The 23,599-nt window shown below is 37.4% G+C and overlaps 1 protein-coding gene across 2 annotated transcripts in view; it reads right to left on the bottom strand.

Annotated features, from left to right (window-relative positions):
- Vwde (von Willebrand factor D and EGF domains) overlaps positions 1-23,599 on the bottom strand; it is a 72,982-nt gene that overhangs the window by 10,918 nt on the left and 38,465 nt on the right. For both annotated transcript variants that reach the window (XM_013121139.3, XM_040728664.1), the window contains exons 14-27: positions 23,233-23,388; positions 23,024-23,128; positions 21,472-21,586; positions 16,364-16,614; positions 15,179-15,398; positions 13,014-13,151; positions 10,571-11,107; positions 9,286-9,381; positions 9,108-9,203; positions 8,328-8,423; positions 7,389-7,484; positions 4,870-4,965; positions 1,107-1,202; positions 920-1,015 (exon numbers count right to left, since the gene is read on the bottom strand). In XM_013121139.3, coding sequence (XP_012976593.2) covers positions 920-1,015; positions 1,107-1,202; positions 4,870-4,965; positions 7,389-7,484; positions 8,328-8,423; positions 9,108-9,203; positions 9,286-9,381; positions 10,571-11,107; positions 13,014-13,151; positions 15,179-15,398; positions 16,364-16,614; positions 21,472-21,586; positions 23,024-23,128; positions 23,233-23,388 — 2,194 coding nt within the window. The remainder of the gene's footprint in view (positions 1-919; positions 1,016-1,106; positions 1,203-4,869; positions 4,966-7,388; positions 7,485-8,327; positions 8,424-9,107; positions 9,204-9,285; positions 9,382-10,570; positions 11,108-13,013; positions 13,152-15,178; positions 15,399-16,363; positions 16,615-21,471; positions 21,587-23,023; positions 23,129-23,232; positions 23,389-23,599) is intronic.

The raw sequence follows: 23,599 nt of genomic DNA, 5'->3' as shown, positions 1-23,599 counted from the left end.
TATACAGACTGAACAGGTTGTATTTAGAAATATATCTGTATGTCTATCTATCTATGTATCTATCTATCTATCTATCTATGTATCTATCTATGTATCTATCTATCATCTATCTTATACACACACACACAAATATACACAGACAAATTGATGAAACAGGCCATGAATTTGAAAGAAAGCAAGGAAGAGCATACATAAGGGACAGTTTGGGGGGAGCAAAGGGAAGGGAAAAATAATGCAATTACATTGTAATCTCAAAAACAGGGGAAAAAAAAGAAAAGAAAAATGTGATTATAATAATCTTCAGAACACCACAGTTTGTCCTAACTTCTTCCCCAATTATTGGACTTTTACAATGGTTTTCATGTTATAATAGCTGTTATTACAAAAATATTTTAGTTTATTTGGATATAGAGCTTCATTATGCAGCCCTGTGTGGCCTGAAAATCACTATGTAGACCACCTTGATTTCATAGAGATCTGTCTGCCTTTGTTCCTAGGTTGAGACTAAAGGAATGTAACACCATACCCAGTTTAAATAACAATTTCACACAAAGAGAAAACATTGCAACTAATCTGCTCCAGTGGGTAGAAGCCCACCCTGGAAAGGGCTGAACTCAAGTGAAGTTAAGAAATCAGTGAGTTTTTCACATCTTCCTCTCAGCCTAACTTCAGATTAGGAATCCAGACCTGGAGCTAATGCTAGCATATGCAGTTGCAAAACTGGAAAACACTATATGTACACTGTCTTCAGATGACCTGGTCTTTCACTATTTCAAAATGATATCTCCTAAAGCATGAATAGATGAGCAAAATAAAAGCAAGCAAATGAAAAGAAAAAGACCCTTCCTTAAATTTTGCTGTATGCTTTCATGAAGGTAGGCCTTCACACTCTGGGAGCCATATTTCTTGTTTTACGTACGTGTGTCACACCACTTCCCAGTCCAACCGGAAGCACAAGAACAAATATTGGGTCCCACGCATTTTCCTCCATTCATGCACATAGGTTCACAGATGCCTGAAGGTTAAAAGAAGAAGAATAAAAGGCACGTCAAGCAGCAACCATTCATTTTTTCCTGTAATATTCAAATGTTTTAGTGATGTCTTACTTTTTTGGCATCTCTTTCCGGTGTACCCACCACGACAGGTGCACACATTATTTCTCATACAGTGGCCGCCATTCTTACAGGGAGGGTGACAGACAGCTGAAAGGACACATGACAGTAATGTGTGAACAGTACATATTCAATTATTATATATTGCACATTGCCTCATAGACTTCTTATCTATGGAGCCATAAGATAGAGGAATGTGCTATAAAAATAAAAGATCCCAACTGCAAACCATTGCAGCTGTCCTATCTAAATAATAAAATGCAGAACTCAGAACCATCAGCTGCCAGCCATTAGTACCATTAAAATGCCTTAGCATTGGAGTCTTCACTATGATCCTGCATGCATTATGAACCTTAGTTTACATTTCACTTGCCTGCAAAGCAAATTGTGAAATGATATGGACAGAACCAGGAGAGTGAATAAAAGCTTAGCTCAAAGTTAGAATGCATTTCCTCCAGCACAAATTAGAATGACCCTCACTATTTGCTGCATTAATTCAGAAAATTATTAGGAAATACTTAAAAATGGCTTCAATCTGATCAAGTTATGAGTCAGCTTCATATGACTGGTTCCTGTAAATGCTGGGTAGAAATCTCTTAAACAATAAGTCCTTTGCTTTGTAGGGAATATGTGTTAGCTGTTTAGTATACACTTTCCTGGTATTTATCACACAGGGTTATCTATGGTAGGAAACAATGTTGATTGTTTGTCACTTCAATGACTTTTATTGCTTTGTATCTCTTCCATATATTAACTTTTGATTGTATTATACTTCTCACCCAATGCTGAGGATTGAACCAGGACCCTATTAATGCTTAGCAAGTGCTCTACCACCCAGCTACACTGTAGACCTTGAATACTGGGTTTTCTTTTGTCATTTATTTGTTTTGTTTAATTGTACAAAGTACCATGCATAGAAAAAATTAAATTTAATTCCATACTGGACACACTTCCTCCAACAAGGCCACATCTTCTCCAACAAAGCCACACTTCCTGATAGTACCACTCCCTTTGGGGGCCATTTTATTTCAAACCACCACATTATACTCCCTGGCCCCTACAGGACTGGCGGCATATCATAATGCAAAAATGCATTCATTCCAACTTCAAAAGTCTCCATAGTCTCTACTGGTCTCAAACTTATTGTAAAGTCTAAAGTTCAACGTCTTTTCTGAGATTCATGAAATCTCTTAAGTGTTATCCCTTGCAAAATCAAAATCAAAAAAGCAGATCAGATACTTCTAACATATACTGGCACGGTATATACATTACATTTCAAAAAGGGAAGAAAAGGAGGATGCTGAGGAAATACTGTACCAAAGCAAGACTGAAAATAAACTGGGCAAACTCCAAACTGCATCTCCATATTTGATCTCAAAATGCTCTTCAAATGTCCAACTCATTTCATCTTTTTAGACTGCAACACACTTCTCTCTCTTGGGCTTGTACCATTCCTTGTTAGAAGCTCTCCTTGACAGGTATCCCACCATTCTGGCATCTCAAACATCTTGGGGTCTTCAAGGCCATTCAGGCTTCAACTTCACAGCTCCTTGCAAAGACCTCTCTAGGGGATACCCCTGACACATGCTTTGCCTCAGCACTTTACCTTAGTCATGAAAGAAGACTCCATGACCCCTTTCTTCTATCCTTGAATCTAAAGCCAGAACAATGTGGCTGAAGCTGCCAAGTCCTGCTGCTTGCTGGGGATGGAAATGGCTCCCTGATTTAATGACATCATCACCAGCTTTCTGTTTTCAGTGGTTTCCTTCATTGATTAAGCTTGTATGTCCTGAAAATGGATCTGTAGTCCAGGCTGGCCTCAAACTCAGAGATCTGCCTGTCTCTGTCTCCAGAGTGCTGGGATTAAGTGTGTGCATGACCATACCTGGTTCTAAACTTTTCCTTAATTCCTTTTCAAAAGTTGGTAACATGGCTGGATGGGATCTAGCCTTGAGGTCTCCATTCCTTTTATCCCATGTCTTAATCTATCTTTCTCCTTGAACACAACTCTATTCTACTTCCTGATGCTCTTTTTCTTCACAAATGGCACATTTTCTACTTTTTTCTTACTCAGCTTGCTCCTTTTGATTATATATCTTCATTAGCATTACCACTAATAATTGCATGACACAGTCTACACTAGGCTATTTTGAGATTTCCTCTACTAGTGGAATTAATCAAAATCTCTTCACTTTAGCGTTAGGCAGACTTTTTAGACAAGGAGCAAAAAAGCAGTCACATTCTTTACCAAAATATCACAAAAATAATCTTAAGGCAGCATGCTAAAATTCTTCTCCTTTGAAACCTCTTGAGCCAGGCCCCCACAGTTCATCAGATCACACTCAGCACCACTGTCTTCTATGCCCCTACTAGTATGGTCCATTAAGCAGTGTTTAAAGCATTCCACTGCTTTCCTAACACAAACTTCTAAATTCCAAATTCTTCCAAATAAAAGCATGGTCAGGCCTATCACAGCAATACCTGAGTCCCTGGTACAATCTTGTCTTACTTAGAGTTTCTATTGCTTTGAAAAGATACTATTATCACAGGAATTCTTTTACAGGAAAACATTTCACTGGGGCAAGCTTATGGTCCAGAGGTTTAGAGCACTATCATCAGGGAAGATGGCATGCAGGAAGACATGGTGCTGGAGAAGAAGTTGAGAGTTCTACATCCTGACCCTTAGACAACAGAAAATGAACTGTGACATGGGGCATGGCTTGATTATATGAAACCTCAAAATCAGTCTCCAGCAAGGTCACAACAAACTCCAACAAAGCCATACCTCCTAGTAATGCCATTCCCAGTGGGGGCCATTTTCATTCAGACTGTCACACTGGATGAAAGATTATGAAGTGAATTTTACTTTGTTTTAAAAATGAATTTCGAATTAATGGATTTTTGGCAAAAGACCTGTATAGACTGCCAATAGGAATTAGAACACCTTTAATAACAGCTTTCTTCATTTCCAACCCTTCTAAAAACATAATTGGTATTAAGAGGATTTATAACTGAAAATAGCACTTTCAGTGCAAAACATGCAACTGGATATTTTAATGAATAGATGAATAGACATCTTCTACTGCTTTAGGTTGAATCTCTTCTGGTTCATACTTAGTCTACAGATGTGTGTGTGTGTGTGTGTGTGTGTGTGTGTGTGTGTGTGTGTGTGTGTGATATGTGTCCTGAGGGGCATGCAGATCAGAGAAGACATGTTTCAGGAGGCAGTTATTACCTTCCCTTGTGTAGATTCTTCATTTTGAACTGTGTTGTGAGACTGGATAGCAAATACCTGTACCCTGAGATCCATGTCACTAGTCCTATTGATACATTTTTTATCTAAATATGCATCTAACATAACTTGTTAGTCATGGAAAAGAAAATTATAAGGTATATTTTTACATCTGTGGTGGTTTGAATAAGATGTCACAAATAAGCTCATATATTTGAATATTTATCAACAGGGAGTGGAACCATTCACTATAAACTGTGCTAGCAAGTTGTATATTCTACATCTTGGCTTGACAAAACTTCACAGACAATGCCCATGCTGTTAACCTGACATGTGCTGATGGGCAAATGTGGTACATTTGTATGAGTTGGATTTTGTGGCCATACCTGCAAACTCAGAAACAAAGGGGGACATCACCTTTTCCCATGTGAAACTTGACATAGGTTTCTGCAAGACCCACTTTTCTGTTTTGCATTCCAGAATTTTCCAGAAGACTTTTTTTAGTGACTCAGAAAGAATGCTTACCATTCTGGCACTGGGCACCAAAGAATCCATCAGGGCAGAGGCAAGTGTTGGGCTTGTAACACGAACCACCATTGAGGCAAACAGGATCACACAGAGCTAATGAACAAAAGGAAGAAGAGAGATCACAAAGTGCTGTTACTTTGAAACTGAATGTGGCACAGAAGTACGGAAGGCAGCACAATGATATATATTCAACTACAAGTAAAAATAGCCTGTACTGGCAAATGGATGGCATTAGAAGAAACCATCCTGAGTGAGGTAACCCAGTCACAAAAAAACAAACATGGTATGTACTCACTCATATATGGATTTTAGACATGGATCAGGGGAGTCTCAGTCTACAATCCCAGTGCCAGTGAGTTTGGGAAACAGGGAGGTTCCCAAGAGGTATGCATGATATTCCAGAGAAGTGGAATGAGGCAAGATCTCCTGAGCAGATTGGGAACATGGCAGGAGGGGAGAGGGACCCAGGAAAAAGAGAGGGGGTTAAGAGGAGGGGAGAAGAAGACATGGGGGAGCAGGAAGGTTGAGTCGGGGTAAGAATAGAGGCGAGCAGGATGAGAGATAACATAATAGATGGAGTCATTATAGGTTTGAGGAGAAAGCTAACACTAGTGAGATTTCCTGAGATCTACAAGGATAACACCAACTGGCAAACTAAGCAATAGCGGAGAGACTACATTAATAGCCCCTCCCTAATGATAAGGTTTATGACTACCTTATATGCCATCCTAGAACCTTCATCCAGTGACTGATGGAGGCAGAGACAGATACCCACAGTAAAACACAGAACTGAACTCCTGGAACCCAGTGACAGAGATGGAGGAGTGATGAGCATAGGTGTCAAGATGGTGCTGGTGAAACCCACAAAGACAGCTGACTGGACAAGGGGGAGCTATTGAATCCCAGACTGATGGCTGAGAGGCCAACCGGGGACTGATCCAGACTCCGTGAATGTAGTGTCAGTGAGGAGGCCTCAGAAATCTCTGGGACCTTGGGTAGTACATCAGTGTTTACCATGGCGTATGAATGAACTTTGGGAGCCCATTCCACATGGAGGGATGCTCTCTCAGCCTGGACACATGGGGAAGGGCCTAGGTCCTGCCGTGGATGAAATGACAGACTCTGGAGATCCCCCTAGGAGGGCCTCACCCTCCTTGGGGAATGATGTGGGTAATGGGTGGGAGACTGGGGGAGGACTAGTGGAGGGACAAGGGAGGAGGGGTGGGAGAGGGAGCTGGGATTGACATGTGAAGCATGCATGTATGTTTATAAGACATGATTTATTTTAACAAAAATAAAAAAATAAATACAAAAATGTCAATAAATGCATTAATTTCTAACTCAGAAAAAATCGTCTATATTTTAGAATTCAAGAAATGAAAAGAAGCATCATAACTTTGCAATTGCTTTGAATGTATGCCCATTTGTTGCATTAATAATATTAGCAATAAAGCTAAGACTGTGGAGTGAGTGTAGTTAAAATTCAGAGTGCTTCTGGTAATGACCATAGGTTCAGAAAGGGCAACTCAGCAGCACTGACAAATGGGATGAGGTTGTGCTCAAATCTTTGTCGCCTTGCAAATAAACCAGAGCCACTTTGTTCAAGCCCCTTCCATGATCAAAATGGCTGATGTTTGTTTCATCACCTCTATTTTTCGCTGATTGTACTTCTAATTTTCAGCCTAGATTTTTATCCGGACTCTAAGGTGTACTACAGACACAGTTTTGTTCCAAATTCCACTTGCTGGCATCAGTGATGTCTTCATGTCTTATAATATGCGGTTTATTTCTTATCATAAACCAATTTGCTTCATGATCTTACTTTTAAAGAAAATAATAGCATCCCATGTCTTCTTCACTAACAATATGAAACTTGAAATAAGGGCAAGAATCAACTTAATCTTCATTTTCCTTTTCAATAGGCTTCATGTATAACTAGCATATTATGAATGGTGGGTTAAATTTTCACTGGGAAAAGTCATTAGATCACCATAAATTAGAATAAACAGAACAACTGTAAACGTTCCTGCTAAGGAAGCATGTCTTATACTGATAAATAAATGGATTGATATGATAGCTGTGCTTATCATCCAGAATTGAGTATATATTTAATAAAGTAGGATGTCTATGTCCTGATTAAAAAAGAGAGGTTTTTTAAAATTTAAGTTAGAAACAAGCTTGTTTCACATGTCAATCCCAGTTCCCTCTCCCTCCCCTGCTCCCCCACCCACCCCACGAGATGGAGAAATTTCAACAAAGACAGGTGTTCTGTGTTCATATCAGGTAAGCAAATCATGGAAATACAAAGGCAAGATGGTACTGACTAGGAAACATAATGTGTAAGACAGCGTAAGGTTCCAGATAACGGAAACACATGAAGATGAAAGGTAAGAATTTTTAAAATGTACTGTAGATAACCACCTCGTATCATTCTTGTCAGTTCAGTGCGTGACTGTCTGGGATATTTGAAGTTTCTTTCTGTTGATACGTTTATTGTGCACAGTTTTAATTTTTACCTGTACCACAGGTGGGTCCACTCCAGCCAGATCTGCACTGGCAAATATCTGGTGAAACACATTCGCCTCCATTTTCACAGTGCCTGTTACAGACCACTAAGATCACAGAACAAAGACAAAAGAAAGTCAAATTTAGCTCATAACTTCCAAAACCTTCTTGGAATGAATTCGACCACAGAGAAAGGCCAGGATGATTCATACTCTGGCTTAGACGCACTCCGGTTCTCATCTTTGGGTATTTTCATACTGATAGAGATGAAGAACATAGAAAATTATTAGCACTGAATGAGAATTAGTTGTTCAGGGAAATTATTAGTAACTGGTGAACATAATTAAAGATAAATCAAATCAAATAAACATATACAATTGAATAAGTCTGATTTTCACTTATTATAAAGAATAAGTTGCTATTAAGAAACTGGCGTACAAATAGACTTTGAGTGCCCATGCTACAATGTGGGAGGCTCTCTCAGCAGGGACTCTTGGGGGAGGGCCTAGGCCCTGCCCTGGATGAAATGATAGTTACTGGAGATCCACCATGGAGAGCCTCACCCTCCCTGGGGATTAGAGTGGAGACTGGGTGGGAGACTGGGGGACCTGGTGGGGAGGGCGGGGAAGGAGAGGAGGGAGAGGGAGCAGGGATTGGCATGTGAAACAACAAAAAAGAACAAAGAACTTTATCCATTTTTTTTCTTGAGACAGGGTTTCACTATATGTAACTCAGACTACCTCTGAATTCAGGATTCTTCTCTCTCAGCTTCCCAATAACAGGATAACAACCATGACCATCTGAACTTCTCTACCTCATTTCTGGGCACTCCTGGGCCCTTTAAGTTTATCAGCTGTTTTTAGGGTTCAGTTTGCTTTATTTATTGTTAAAACCATCAACTCACCAAAGGGAAAGTTTGTTATAGCAGACTGCAAGAGAGTATTACTTACGTGTTTCACACCTTGGTCCTACAAATCCATAAGCACAAGTGCAGAGATTGCCAGGCAAGCATGTGCCCCCATGTTGGCAAGGAGGGCTACAATGTTCTGCAGACACAGATATTATTAAGTCAGGTTTTATTAATCAGTATATATGCATGTATACAAAAGGCTACAATAAAGCCCCATTATAAGAATAATTTGGAGTAAATTCAGTTCCCTTTTACTGTGTTGTTCTGTAGGGATCCACTACATAAATTTACAATTCCAAATCATTTATCAATCAGCACCATGTTTTGGTTTATAAATGAAAACTATAAAACCCTGTGTAGGTGTGTGAGAGGTTTGTAAAAATTTTGTTTACTAGATTACAACACTTGACCTTCAGCTTCTTCTAAAACGTGAGCACAGACTTATGAATGTCTGTCATAATTTCCATAGTTACTTTCATTTGCTGTTAGTGATTAAGATTTCTGTTAGTCCAAAACTTATTTTGTTTCTTTGTGGCTTTCTTTGTCATTAAATCTAGTCCCAAGAAATACGACACCAACTTCTGGCCTTACAGGCATTGCAGGTACATGGTGCCTGGACACACATCCAGGCAAAATGCACATGCAGTTATATCTCTAAAATGAATTATTTATAATGAATATTTTAAACTGTGAGCTTTTATCCAAGCATTGATGAGTAGTCATTATCATGAACACAGTAAGAAAATTATCTTTTAATGTATTTTCAAGGAAATCACACCATATTTAGTCCCAAATTTGATATATTAATTGGAATTATTACCTTCATCACAGGTTGCTCCACCATGCCCTGGAGGACATTCACAGATGTTAGGCTTAATGCATTTTCCATGTTTTGTGCAAACAGGCTGACAGATGGCTATATAAAAAAAAACCATGGCTTAGAAATATTGATTATCAAATAAAATTTATTATACAAACTAATGAATCATGTAACCTACCAGTTTGGCAGTTGGAACCAGTGTAACCAGGTTTACATTTGCATATGTTTGGGGCAACACATTCCCTGTTTCTTCCACATGAGTGTCTACAAAATGCTGCAAAATTAAGGAAGAATATATAAATTATAGATGAGTTATATATTTATATAGATGAGTTATATATATATACATATATATTCCTTTCAGATTTAGTTATATCAAAAGTAAAGTTTTTTAATGTGAACATTTTAATGAATTATTAAACCACAGCTACTACTTTTAATTATAATTCTTTTCCTTATACTGTTTTCATGATTATAATGATTGAGAAAAGTGATTACTAGACTAAGAGGGAAGAATACTGTGAAGCAAGTATTCCAATAGAGTAAGAAGCAGCCAGCTATGCATTCATGTTGCCGAGTATGATGGAGATGCCTTGAGCATCTTCAGTCATGTGACATATTCCAGTGGGCATCTAACACTTCTCATGTAACCATATACATGAGATGGCTGCATTTATTTGTTAATAATAAAAAATGTTGTGTTTTCTTGCAGGAAAAGGAAAGATGGCTAGTTTTTTTTGTTTTGATTGTTTCTGTTATACCAAGAAGTACTGAAATGTTTGTTTAATTTTAGTTTCAAAACAAAATGAACATTAGCAATAAAAATAACAAAGAAATAACAGAAACAATGACAAAACACCTAAGAAACAGTTTCTCAGTAGTTAGAACCAAAAATGTATTTGTGTTAAACAAAAACAATGACTATACAGGGCAAAGATATAAACCGTACTTGTAAAACTGAAATGGCAGAAAAATTGTTTAAATGTCAAGAGCATTTGAGGAATAACGGAAAGTCGCACTTTGTCAGAACCAGCAATTGAGGTGTTAACTGTCAACTGTGGACCTAAAAGTAACTGGGCCACCATCCCCATCAGGTTGTATTCACGGCTGTGATTCATCTCTTTAGCTGCTTGATGCCAGACAGCCAGATGCACAAAGCTCTGCTCGCTCATCTGTACACACGGAAAACAACACTCAGTAGGAGTGGTTGCTCTAGATTATATGATGGTTCAAATAGAATGTTGTTATTGCACTTAGAATAGGGAAGGAATCACGGTTTTAATAATATGGTAAGGATATATTGTAACAGTAACAGTATTTTAAAAAGAACACTTCAGAAAACCTACTTGTTCCAAAATGTATTAAATGAAACAGAATGAGGTGAAATCAGCAAGTAGAGAAGGATAACTGCTTAATTACTTAGGCGCTATCTTCACTGTATGTTCTGAAAAATTTCACAGTACCTCTACAGTTGATCCCATCTCCATAGTAGCCAACGGGGCAGCGTCCACACTTGATGTGACCATCTTTGGTTGGCACACAGGAAACACCAGGGAAACAAGATGATTCTGTGCAATTTGATGTTTTGCTTGATCCAAACTTCTCTGTCAACATAGTGATTTCTTCAGTGGTCAGTGATGTAAACTCAGGCTGAGTGAAACCTTGCAAAGGTTGGCTTGTTGGACCGTTGTGCCCTGCTATCTCTGTTTGAGCAGTGCTGTATATAGCATCTCTTATTTGCCCAAAAGAACTGTTAGGAGTGCCAGTGTATGCAGGAATTTCTAGCCCCTTGAGAGTAAGATTTGTATTGAGAATGTGATCCGCATGCTCATGAGCCGGTGTCTGATGAGAAGCAAGCTTCTTTGTACTATCCATTTGAGCTGTAACCGATTTTATCATCGTCAAGTGAGAGGTACCTATTGAGTGTGAGAACTCATTGATATTTGTCGCAGGACTCTGAGTAAAACTTGGCTCATTTGATGGTGACTGAAAGCTCAAATCTAAACAAAAACAAAAAAGATGAATGGAAATTTTCGTCAGAATGTTTACTGATAGTCTATGATAGCCACAATTTGGTGCCAAGGTAGTCATTCTTTTATGTATGGTTTATAACATGAAAGATTAGGAATTATAAAGTAATGAAAAGTTATCATAGTGTTCCAGCCTTCAAGGATGGTGTGACCTATTTAGATACACAAGGTAACACAGAAAGTGAGCTATGAAAAAGCATCCCTGAAATTTCCTTTGTTCATTTTTCTATAATATATACCTAAGGATTTAGGAGATTAGCAAGTATAAGAATGCATTTCCAGTTGAATTTATATAACCCTTAAGTTGTATTTCTAAAAATAAAATTAAGTGAGGGACAACTTGTTAATCTTTGGAAAAACATTTGAGAAGCACTCTGCATTAGTCTTGAACCAAGACCATTACCTACTGGGGGCATTTCCATCTACTGGCCTACCAGATATCATGTTTTGGAAGTTTTCCATCCTCTTCTTTAATTGCTCTTTTATCAGGCCTAATGAGAACCACAGTTCTTATAGTAAAGACCTTTAAAAACTGTTTCAACTGTAAATCAGTACATGAAGTATATCCACGTTAAACTATTGCAAACCAAACCAATGAATCATCTAAGAGTCATGAATCACTTGAATTCAATTCTTTGCAAATTAGATCAAAGACATGGTTAGGATATTATTCTTTTTTTCCCACCAAACCCTCAGATGTAGAATGATCTGTATGCCTGAAAACTCATCTGTAAAAGCGTAAATCCTCAACACGGTTGTGTTTGGAGAGAAGGCCCTTCTAAACGGAATTCTCGTTATGTAAGGTAAGAAGAGTAAATGTCTGATCTAAGAAATAGTCCCCCTGGGCCGGGCGGTGGTGGCGCACACCTTTAATCCCAGCACTCGGGAGGCAGAGGCAGGCGGATCTCTGTGAGTTCGAGGCTGGGCTGGACCGATAGCCTCCGAAACAATACAGAGAAACCCTGTCTCGTAAAAACCAAAAAAAAAAAAAAAAAAAAAAAAAAAAGAAATAGTCCCCCTGAGAAGGGGAGGAGGTACCAGAAAATCCCATGCATTCCAAGAAGAAAGACTCAGTGCGGACACGTCTGTCTGCTAGCCAAGAAGACAGTTTCCCTGAAGTCAGCCAGACCAGGTCCTGACTTTGAACTTCCCGATGCTAGAATTAGAATTATCAAAAAAACCCAATGTATTTTGTGTTGCATTATACAATTCTTCCTTTCTACAAAATAAAAATACCACAGGGGTAATTACTTCACTCTTATGGAAAACAAATGGGAGTTTGGTACTGACTTTCTCACTTGTTACCTCGACAGATAGGCCCACCATGATATAAAGATTGGGTGACCAATTTCCCATAGAAAGCAGATCTTTATACACTTAGTTGTACGACAAATATTGTTCCTTAATGCTGTCTCCTAGAATTCACTTTTAAAATCCTGATGTCCCTTAGTTTCTTTTCCCCACTTTCATCTAGAAATCTGTCTCCTGGAATAATAATAGTAAGAGTTGCATTTGCTACTTAGTCCTCTCTGACTGTCACATGCATATTGTGTAGTCTCTCTCTATCCAGACTCTGTCCTTCCTGGCAGGAATGATGCCCTACGTAGTACTCTTGTGCGTTCCTCAGGCAATGCTTTCAAAATACAAAAGGCATCTTGTAGGCACCAGGGAGTTCCTAATCATATTTCTTTCTACCACGGGATGATCTATTAAGTGGGAGGACATATGTGATATCCTTCTGTATCCTGTGCATCTAGTTCTACATGCAACATGATGCATACATACTGAAGGAACATGTGAGTAGAAAAAAATGCAGTTGTGGGACCCAAATTAGATAAACGCCGCACAATTCATAGCAGCAAGCAGGAGCTTTTACCATGACATATGTTCCCATCACCGTAAAATCCGTTTGGACATGAGCCACAGTGATAAGAGCCAAAGATATTGATGCACTCCACACTTGGGAAACAAGGCCAGGATTCACACTCATCAACATCTGACTCACAGTTTTTGCCTACAAGAAACACAGACAAAAAGTTCTATTTATTTAATTTGAAATATATGTCTAACATCCCATTGTTTGGTTGCTTGTACTCATGCTTTAGTCTGTTGAAATTTTAGAAATAGTTTGGTATGTAGACTAGGCTGGCCTGGTACTAACTAAAATGTGGGATACTCCTGCCTCTTGAGTTCTAGGGTTACAAACACATCCCATCACACCTGGTAGGTTCTCTTACTCTTCATTTAGCAAATCCAAACCTCCGCTGAGGAAAAAATGTACTCTTTATTTAAAACCTACTATGAAATCATTTATACTTCTTTTAATAATAAACTCAAGTCTTCACACACCTAAATTTGTTTTTCTGTAAGGAAAGCGAGTAACCTCATCATTATGGAGGGTCAGGTAGGACCTTGAGTTGATTAGCATAAGTAGGATATCCAGATCTGTTTCAAGAAACAGTCTATTGATAACTGAGGTAAGAATTACAGTATATAGCATAATTATATGCCATATAACTAGAGAATTTGTACTTTTCATAGAAAACTCTAAGTTTTGGAGTATTGCTTGCTTATGCTAAGGATAATCTGTTGAGTCAAAATGCTCACTCTGAGAATTTTAATTTTATATGTTAAGAAAGTCAAGATTTTATCAACAAGGTATTTTGAGATGATATAGTGCCCTTTGATAAGCTTAGCATCTTATTTGGATGAATAAATTCATATTATGACTAGATAATGGACCTTGTTATAAACATATCTCTGAGGCAATTGATATTTGGACATTTCCAAATATAGTCTGTAACACAACACAAAAGAATTTGTCTACATTCATATATCTAAGTGATAATTTTAAAATAAAAAGATTAAAACACAAGTGAATATTCTGCTTTGTTTATATATTTTAAAACCGATATAGTTCAGAAAAGTCAGCTCAATGGCTATATTAATTAATTTAATCATTACATCTATTTAAGTGAAGAGCTATTTATGTAAAACCATTGAATCTTTGATAACATAAACACTTAATTGTTTTTATGTCTTTAATTCTGGAACCCATCATTTTAGGAGAAGTAATGAATTAGTGAATATGCTAGCATTTCATTTGTATCCATTCTGATTTAACCCATGATATCTCTAAGTTAGCAAATTATTATAAAGCATTTCTTACATGATAATATTTGTTTTCTCCATGAAATAATTTTTATTATTCTATGATATATATGTAAATGTTTCTCTTTTTAACAAAATAAAATACAAGATAAAACAAAAATCATCACATCAAAGTTTGACAAGGCAATCCAACAGAAGGAAATTAACCCCTAAGAAAAGTACAGGAATTAGAGACCCACTCGTTCACATATTAAGAAGTTCCATAAAAATTCTAAATTGAAAACTATAATATATACTTAGATGACCTAGTGCAGAACAATCTAAATTCTGTGATTTCTGCTTCAGTCTCTATAAATTCATATAAGCATTGTTCAGCTGATTTAGAGGACCTCTATCCCCTCTGGTTTCCACACTCCTCCTGCCTTCTTTCTACAGGGTTCTCTGGTCTAAATTATATTTCAACATCAATACACATAAATGTGTTTTTACTTGCAAAATAGATGCAGAAAATGCCTATAAACATGCAGTAGACTTTCGTTGATTGCAGTCAGATTTACAAATTAGACAAAATTGCAAGAATGTATGAAAGCAAAATTGCAAATGCTTATGAAAGTATTTAAAATAATTAAACAAATCATAATTAAACAATTAAAAATATTCAGGATATAAGTAGTGTGCATGTCTGTGATACTTTTTGACAGACTTTTAAAAATATGCACCAAAAGCCAGGCATTGATAGAGCACGTCTTTAATCCCAGCACAAGAGCCTCCAAAACAATACAGAGAAACCCCTGTCTCGAAAAAACAAAACAAAACAAAAAATCTTAAAAAAGAACATAGATTTGCATGGTTCCACAAATAGTATTACAAGATGTTTTTCCTTCTAATACATTCACATTCTCATTTGCTTCATAATGAACCCATACTGACCTGTCAGCTCAGGAGGACAGTCACAAGAGTAAGTGTTTAAGCCTCTAATACATTTGCCAATGCCACAAGGATTTGATTGGCATCCGCTGGCGTCAACTTCACAAAGATCACCATGGAAACCAGGCAAACAGACACACAGGTACGCTCCACTTCCTGAAGGAAATTTCCTGTCAGGCACACATGAGCCACCATTCAAGCAGTCACAAGACTTCACAGTCACCTACAAAAGACAAACAATAAATGCCTTACTGTTTAATAAAATTATGTGTAGTTAATGGCCCATGAAATCATGATAGGCATGATGGCTTATGTATATGTATAATCAAATTATGTATCTCTACAAAATGCTAGTTTAAAAAAATTGCATCCACTCTCAAAAGCACAACTGAAATATATATGCCAGGGGAATACTTTTAGAAATGTTCCACGTAGAACAATTTATCTTTATTTTCTAATTTTTAAAATAGATTTTATTTGGTTCAGAGTGATCTTTGATTTATAGTCCTCCTTCCTCAGATGTTTTAGGTATGTAACACCATACATACCCCAAGGATAGAATAATAAATTTCTATATTGCAAACAGAACACTAGGAAACAAAATAAAAAATGTTGAGGAAGTCAGCACCTATGTATCCTCAATATAAGAGCAGAACATAACTTCAGTTTCCAGGTTAATATGACCAAACACAATTACTATTCATCACATGTGTCTGTGTGAAAGCACACATGCCAAACTTCAAAAACACATGCACACCACAAAAAGTTTATAAGAATTCATGCCTGATGACTGTCATACTACATATATCAATAAGGGAAAATTGTCAATTAGTTCTTTCATGTCTTCTTTCTATATTTTTGGTTTCTAATTCAGCATCCATGAGTCTTTCCTTTTATGGAAAAGGCATAATTATCAATCTTGTTTTAGTTAGGTCTTCCACGGGAGTAGAAATGAGTGAGATTCTCACCCTTGTCTATCAAGTACAGAGTACAATGTCAGCTATCAGTTTAGACCCATGATTAAGAATCTCTCTAAGGTGCTATGCTGCTACAAGCAACAGTCGGACATGCAACACTGAGTGACGTCATTGCTCTCTGATATTAAGACTATGTCTTGTGCTTAGATTTAAAATAAAGTGGTTGTATTTATAAAAGATCCAGTGACATGTATAAAGTCATAACTATGACCTCCAATGTGACTGTAGTTTCAGTCTCACAGTCATCCCTAAGACGGAGAATGAATCTCTGAGGAGTCAGTGACTCTGTTTTCCACGTAAGAAGTCCTCCAGAGGAAACGCCTGCTCCATCAGGACCAGAATCCAATGTAAAATTTATTTCAGAGCCTTCCAGATCCCAGGCCATGAGCTGGTATTCAAAGTCTTCTCCATAAAATGTCTGTAATTTATTTTGCAGTGCTTGAATCATGGGAGGCTGGTTATCTGTAATGGAGAAAGCAGGAAGATAGAGAAGTATGATTCTGATGGCTCCAATAGGGACAAGAGTTTAGTAAGGACTTAACTGCTTAAAGTTCTATTAATTGCTTTGTTGTTGTTGTTGTTATTTAAATATTATTCCATTCTGTGTAAATGTAAACATAACTGGCAGGTTCAGGGTCTGTTTTGCCAAGCAAATCTGTAAAGACTTTGTGTACTGCATAAAACATACAAGTAGCTTTCCACTCTTTGGGTTGGAAACACTCCTCCTTTGTGTTATATAACTTCGTGTTGACCTTTCCACTGCCTGGGGATCCTGGGCACACTTAGACTCTCTATCTGTGTGCAGTTGCTCTTACAGCTCACTTTCTCCCATTGCTTCCTGTGACTACACCCTCCATCCGAATCCTTAAGGTTTCTCTAGTCTACATAATTCCCCACTTGTAACAATTGGGAGTGAAGAGTCAGACCAAACTCCTGTTCCTCCCAGTCTCTTCCAGTGGCCAAGCTCACTCCCTAGTGAAGCTGTGTCAGGAATATGGAGTGTTCCCTTTATATGCAGAAAGCATATTGTACATCCCTCACCTGCTAGCTAAACATAAGTAAGAAAACCAACCTCACTATCGTGTCTGGGTTGCAAGCGCATTATGTGTGCATGGGACGCACTGATGCCAAGAGACCCCAGTTACGGCTCCCTGTCTATCACTGTGTACTTTCAAAAGCACCTTCACTATTGATCTTATTACTCTCATCCTCCACAGGAGGTTTATTTTAAGATCCCATATACCACTGAACACTATGGCTTATTTACAAATCTGTCATACTATAGTCCTTAAAAGACAATCCAGCACCCCTTCATGATAAAGGTCCTAGAGAGATCAGGGATAACAGGAATGTACCTGAATATAATAAAAGCAATATACAGTAAACCAACAGCTAACATCAAACTAAATGGAGAGAAACTCAAAGCAATTCCTCTAAAATCAGGAACAAGACAAGGCTGTCCACTCACTCCATATCTCTTCAATATTGTACTGGAAGTTCTAGCTACAGCAATAAGACAACAAAAGGAGATAAAGGGGATACAAATAGGAAAAGAAGAAGTCAAATTTTCACTATTTGCAGATGATATGATAGTTTACATAAGTGACCCAAAAAACTCCACAAGGATACTCCTAGAGCTGATAAACACCTTCAGCAATGTGGCAGGATACAAGGTAAACTCAAAAAAATCAGTGGCCCTATTATATACAGATGATGAAGTGACTGAGAAAGAAATCAGAGAAACATCACCCTTTACAATAGCCAAAAACAGCATCAAATATCTGGGGATAATGTTAACCAAGGAAGTGAAAGACCTGTATATCAAGAACTTTGTGTCCTTAAAGAAAGAAATCAAAGAAGATACCAGAAAATGGAAAGATCTCCCATGCTCTTGGATTGGTAGGATCAACATAATAAAAATGGCAATCTTGCCAAAAGCAGTCTACAGATTCAAGGCAATCCCTATCAAAATTCCATCACAATTCTTCAAGGACCTGGAAAGAACATTAATCAACTTTATATGGAAAAACAAAAGGCCCAGGATAGCCAAAACAACCCTATACAATAAAGGAACTTCAGGAGGCATCACCATACCTGACTTCAAGCTCTATTATAGAGCATAGTCCTGAAAACAGCTTGGTATTGGCACTAAAATAGGCAGGTAGACCAAGGGAACCGAATCGAAAGCCCTAATTTTAACCCACACACCTATGAACACTTGATTTTGACAAAGAAGCTAAAACTGTACAATGGAAAAAAGAAAGCATCTTCAACAAATGGTGCTGGCATAACTGGGTACTGGTATGCAGAAGACTGCAGATAGATCCATGTTTATTGCCTTGCACAAAACTTAAGTCCAAATGGATCAAAGATCTCAACATAAATCCAGCCACACTGAAACTTTTAGGAGAGAAAGTGGGAGATACTATTCAACGAGTTGGTACAGGAGACCACTTCCTAAACATAACAACAGTGGCACAGGCACTGAGATCGACAATTAACAAATGGGACCTTCTGAAACTAAAAAGCTTCTCTAATGCAAAGGACACAGTCAAAAAGACAAAAAGGCAGGCCACAGAATGGGAAAAGATATTCACTAACCCTACATCTGACAGAGGGCTAATCTCCAAAATTTACAAAGAACTCAAGAAACAAGTCTCCAAAACACCAAAGGATCCAATTAAAAGGTGGGGTACAGAACTAAATAGAGAATTCTCAAGAGAGGAGTCTAAAATGGCCAAGAGACACTTAAGAAAGTGCTCAACATCCTTAGCCATCAGGGAAATGCAAATCAAAACAACTCTGAGATACCATCTTACTCCTGTCAGAATGGTTAAAATCAAAAACACCGAAGACAATTTATGCTGGAGAGGATGTGGAGAGAGAGGAACACTCCTCCACTGCTGGTGGGAGTGCCAACTCATACAGCCTCTTTGGAAATCAGTATGGAGATTCCTCAGGAAAATGGGAATTAATATACCACTAGACCCAGCAATTCCACTCTTAGGCATATATCCAAATGAGGCAAGTTCATACAACAAGGGCATCTGCTCCACTATGTTCATAGCAGCATTATTTGTAATAGCCAGAACCTGGAAGCAACCTAGATGCCCCTCAACTGAAGAGTGGATAGAGAAAATGTGGTACATTTACACAATGGACTATTACTCAGCAGAAAAAACAATGGAATCTTGAAATTCGCAGGGAAATGGATAGCACTGGAAGAAACCATCCTGAGTGAGGTAACCCAGTCACAAAAAGACAAACATGGTATGTACTCACTCATATATGGATTTTAGACATGGATCAGGATAGTGCCAGTCTGCACTTCCACTGATAGAGAGTCTGGGAAACAGGAAAGAACCTAAAAGATATGCATATATGCATAGTACCCAAGAGAAGAGGATGGAGACAAGATCCTCTGAATGGATGGGGAACACAGCGAGGGGTGGGGGGGAGTGGGACCTGGGAAGAAGAGAGGGGGTGAAGAGGAAGAGAGTTGGTCATGGGGGAACAGGAAGTTGAGGGGGTGCGGGTAGAATAGGGGGAAGAGGGAATCATAGGATCGAATACAGATCAGGCACCAGAGTGACCTCGAGTGATCTAAAGGGATAACACCAATTGGCAAGCTAATCAATAGTGGAGAGACCACCTCGAATGCCCATTCCTGATAATGAACTTGATGTCTATAACCATCCGGGAGCCTCCATCCTGTGACTGATGGAAGCAGAGGCAAACACACAATTAATCACTGAACTGAACCCAAGGAACCCAGTGAAAGAGAGAGAGGAGTGATGAGCAAATTGGCAAAGATTGGGCTGGCAAAACCAGCAGAGACAGCTGATCTGAACAGTGGAGAGCTCTTGGACCCCAGACCGACAGTGGGGAGGCCAGTATGGGACTGATCTGGAACCCCCAAATGTGAGTGTCAGCGAGAAGGCCTGGGCAACCTATGGGGCCCTGAGTTGTGGATCAGTGTCTATCCCTGGATTACAAACAGTCATCGTGTGCCTATAGCACAAAGAGGGATGCTCTCTCAGTCTGGACTCTTAGGGGAGTGCCTGGACCCTACCCAGAGTGAAGTGACAGACTCTAGATATCCCCTATGTGGAAGGATTTGGCAATAGGGTGGGAGGGTGGGGGGGAAGGGGAGTGTGGGAGGAGGGGAGGGAGAGGGAACTGGGATTGACATGTAAAACAAGCTATTTAAAATTAAAATAAAAAATGATAAATAAAAAAATTCACAATAAATGTAAAATTAGAAAAAAAAAGACAGACTCCAACTCAGAAGGTAGTCTCCATTTTCTTTATCTCTTTCACCAGTATTTCCTCTAATTTTCGTTGGCTTTGGCTAATATTCTGTAAATCTTGATCTTAAGTAGTAAATATGATGTTATCTACCAAAGCAACAGAGTTTACATACTCAATGATATTTATGAGATCATAAACTGTTGTTAAATATAAAGTTTTATTGCTTATAAAAAGTTATATAGTCTCTGAGAATCATGTCTTGCTGTATCTTCTTTACTAATCCATGTGGCTAATAACACCTGATCACCACAGGAGGAAAGAAATAAGGCACTCATATAAAATTACCATAGTACTTGGGAAAGTGAAATTATGTCCATGTGACCACAATTTGTGCTATTATTTAAATGGAACACTGTATCCTAAATTTATCTGTACACGGGATTATATTGATAGAATCATAGAAGAAGAGTGTTGAAAAGCACTTTATAGAGTACTGAGTCTAAACACTTTAAACAACAAATGGCATATTCATGTCTGTTGGAGCTGAAATACCTAAATTCTTTGTCATAAAATAGAACAAAGTGAAGCTAGACTTCGAAAATGGCGTAAATTAAGAATTCCCTTTTCTTTCTTCCATGAGCAATCCAAATACTGTTTCATTATTAAATGTTAAATATATATCTTTAATCTATTACAGTATGATAATAAAAATTACATATACATGTATCACTTAACATTACAATAAATTCTAAGAAATATGTTGTTAATCATTTTTATCATGTTATCATGTAGTGCATAGTCACAAATTAAGACAGCTATGATATTATTTGGTAATATAAACACATGCAAAGCCTACTGTTAACCAAAATGTTATTTGGTGTTAGGGATCATGTATAAAACCATGTTCTTGTCTTTTGTTTTCTTAAAGCAAGGAAATTTATAAAGTAATGAAAGATCCTGAATTAAATATGTTGTTCATCCATCTGAAATACACCAGTATCAGTTACAGCTTAAAATTACCTTAAAACTTTGGTATAAGAAATGGTTGAATTAGCAAAGAAGACTTACTGTCTAAAAATGACCAAGTAGAGTTTGATATTTGGGGTCTACAAATCAAACAAGAGCTGGTAGCCTTTTTATCCCCTTCAGTGTAGCAGAAACCATCAATAACACAAATATTATCCTAGTGGAATTTGAAAAAAGAAATTATCAATAAGAAATCCTATGCCTAATACACAGAAGCTAGAAACAGAAAGAGCAGCATATATACTTGGATTTGGAAAGAGTTTCATAAACTCAACATGAATACCTCTTTGAAAACAAATTATTCGTAATATGTAAAACTCAATAGAACTTATTAATTGGAGGAATAAAAAAAATGAAGGTAAGCCGTGAGATACTATTACATGGCTCATGAATAGCAGCAAGTACAGCCAACATTTTTGTCTGACAGCTCCTCCTGGCAGTGGTTTATTAATAAAAATGGCATTTTTCTGTACATCTGAAAGAATGACATTAATTTATAGTTACCTTCCGTTTCCCTTTGTCTCCTACTCTGTCCTTTAATTCCACTCCTATCCCAGATTCATGGCATAATTATCTTCACTGCATAGTAGATACAGTTACAACACATCCCTGAAAGTGATGCTGCCACAAAGAGAAAGCAGTGGAGTGCAATAGTCCCTTAACTTCCTCAAAAGATTCACATCTATTTATCATTATTGCTTGTTTCGTAACAAATCTATTGATACCATTTACAACTCTACAAGACAGAACAAATAGCTGAGAGGACATGACAACCTTGGAAATCATCATTGACAGTGAATTTAAATAATCAGAAGCAAAATATTCCAAATAAAATAAAAACAAATCACTTTCTACAACTAAAATTTCTTGTTGATATAATCTGAATGCTTATCTCAAGAAAAAAATAAAGAGTACAAACTGTTTTTTCACATGTATTGATACTAGTTTTATGTTGTTCGGTTTAGAGGAGTCGAATGATATTAGGTCCACAGTATTTACCATGTAAGTAATCAATTTTCATGTGACAAAGCCCTCTAGGTAACCAAAGAAAATAGCAAAAACAGACAAAACTACAACTTATAGTAAAAGCATTAGATAAATTTTATTAACCCATTTTTAATACTAGCCATTTGCTACAGAAAGGACTAGTTAATCACAAAGACAAAACGTAATGAAAAAATATTATTTATACAGGAGAAACAATGTACATAAGACCACACTAATGAATGATTCAATATTATTTTCCTTCTCTAATTCTTTGGGAGGAGTACAGAGAAGAGGGGCTGAGTCTCATATAGTTCAGGCTTTCCTCTATGATGGGACAACCTTAAACTTCTGATCTTCCTGACTCCATCTCCCAAGTGAGAGAATTACAGCTATCTGCTATTTTCTCAAGCTACTCCTTTAGTGTTTCAGAGAGAAAATATTCTTCCACTTTAACAAGAGTCACAAAAAATGATTAATTTTAATTAGACTAACAGAAATGTGAGGTAAGAATTTGTCCATGTCATTCTAGCATAAGGTTGGAAAAGTACAATAATATGCCAAAGACATTGAATATATGTAATATATGCTATGAAAATGAGATGCATACCTTCATAATGCATGAGTCAATTTCACTGGGACCACAAACTTGACAAGCACCATCATATATAGTCATTATCTTGGGATTACTGAATGCATAGCCATCATTAGATACCTGTGAGATATAGTTTTACAATATGATTATTTCTTGTAAACATTGCCTCATCAATTTACTATGAAATTTTATTTATGCATTAAATGATATCTTTTACTTGTTACCTTTAATTGCAACTTTGCAAAGGATTTCTCCCCCATCAGATCCGTGGTATCAGAATGCTGGATATCTGTTGGCAGTTGACAATCAACAATTCCACTGTCTTGAAAGACTGTCTGTGTGTACAGACTTTCTCCAGGTACCCATTTACTACCATTATACTGAAGGTATAATGAAAAGTCAATTAACTACTCCTAAATTGTGGATATATTTTTGTTAGTAAATTACATATAGTCAACATTGAAATATTAAAACGTATATCCCATACTATGGGATAAATAATTAGAAAAAATCACATTGAAAGTAAGTTTTATTCAAAATAATAAGAAATATACATTATAATTTGGTAATAAATAAACCTCTCAAAGCATG

Source organism: Mesocricetus auratus, unplaced genomic scaffold (genome assembly GCF_017639785.1).
Source record: "Mesocricetus auratus isolate SY011 unplaced genomic scaffold, BCM_Maur_2.0 Super-Scaffold_100019, whole genome shotgun sequence".
In the NCBI taxonomy this organism is placed as follows: domain Eukaryota; kingdom Metazoa; phylum Chordata; class Mammalia; order Rodentia; family Cricetidae; genus Mesocricetus; species Mesocricetus auratus.
Note: the sequence above shows the minus strand (reverse complement) of the source record. Positions and strands in the feature narration are given on the sequence as shown.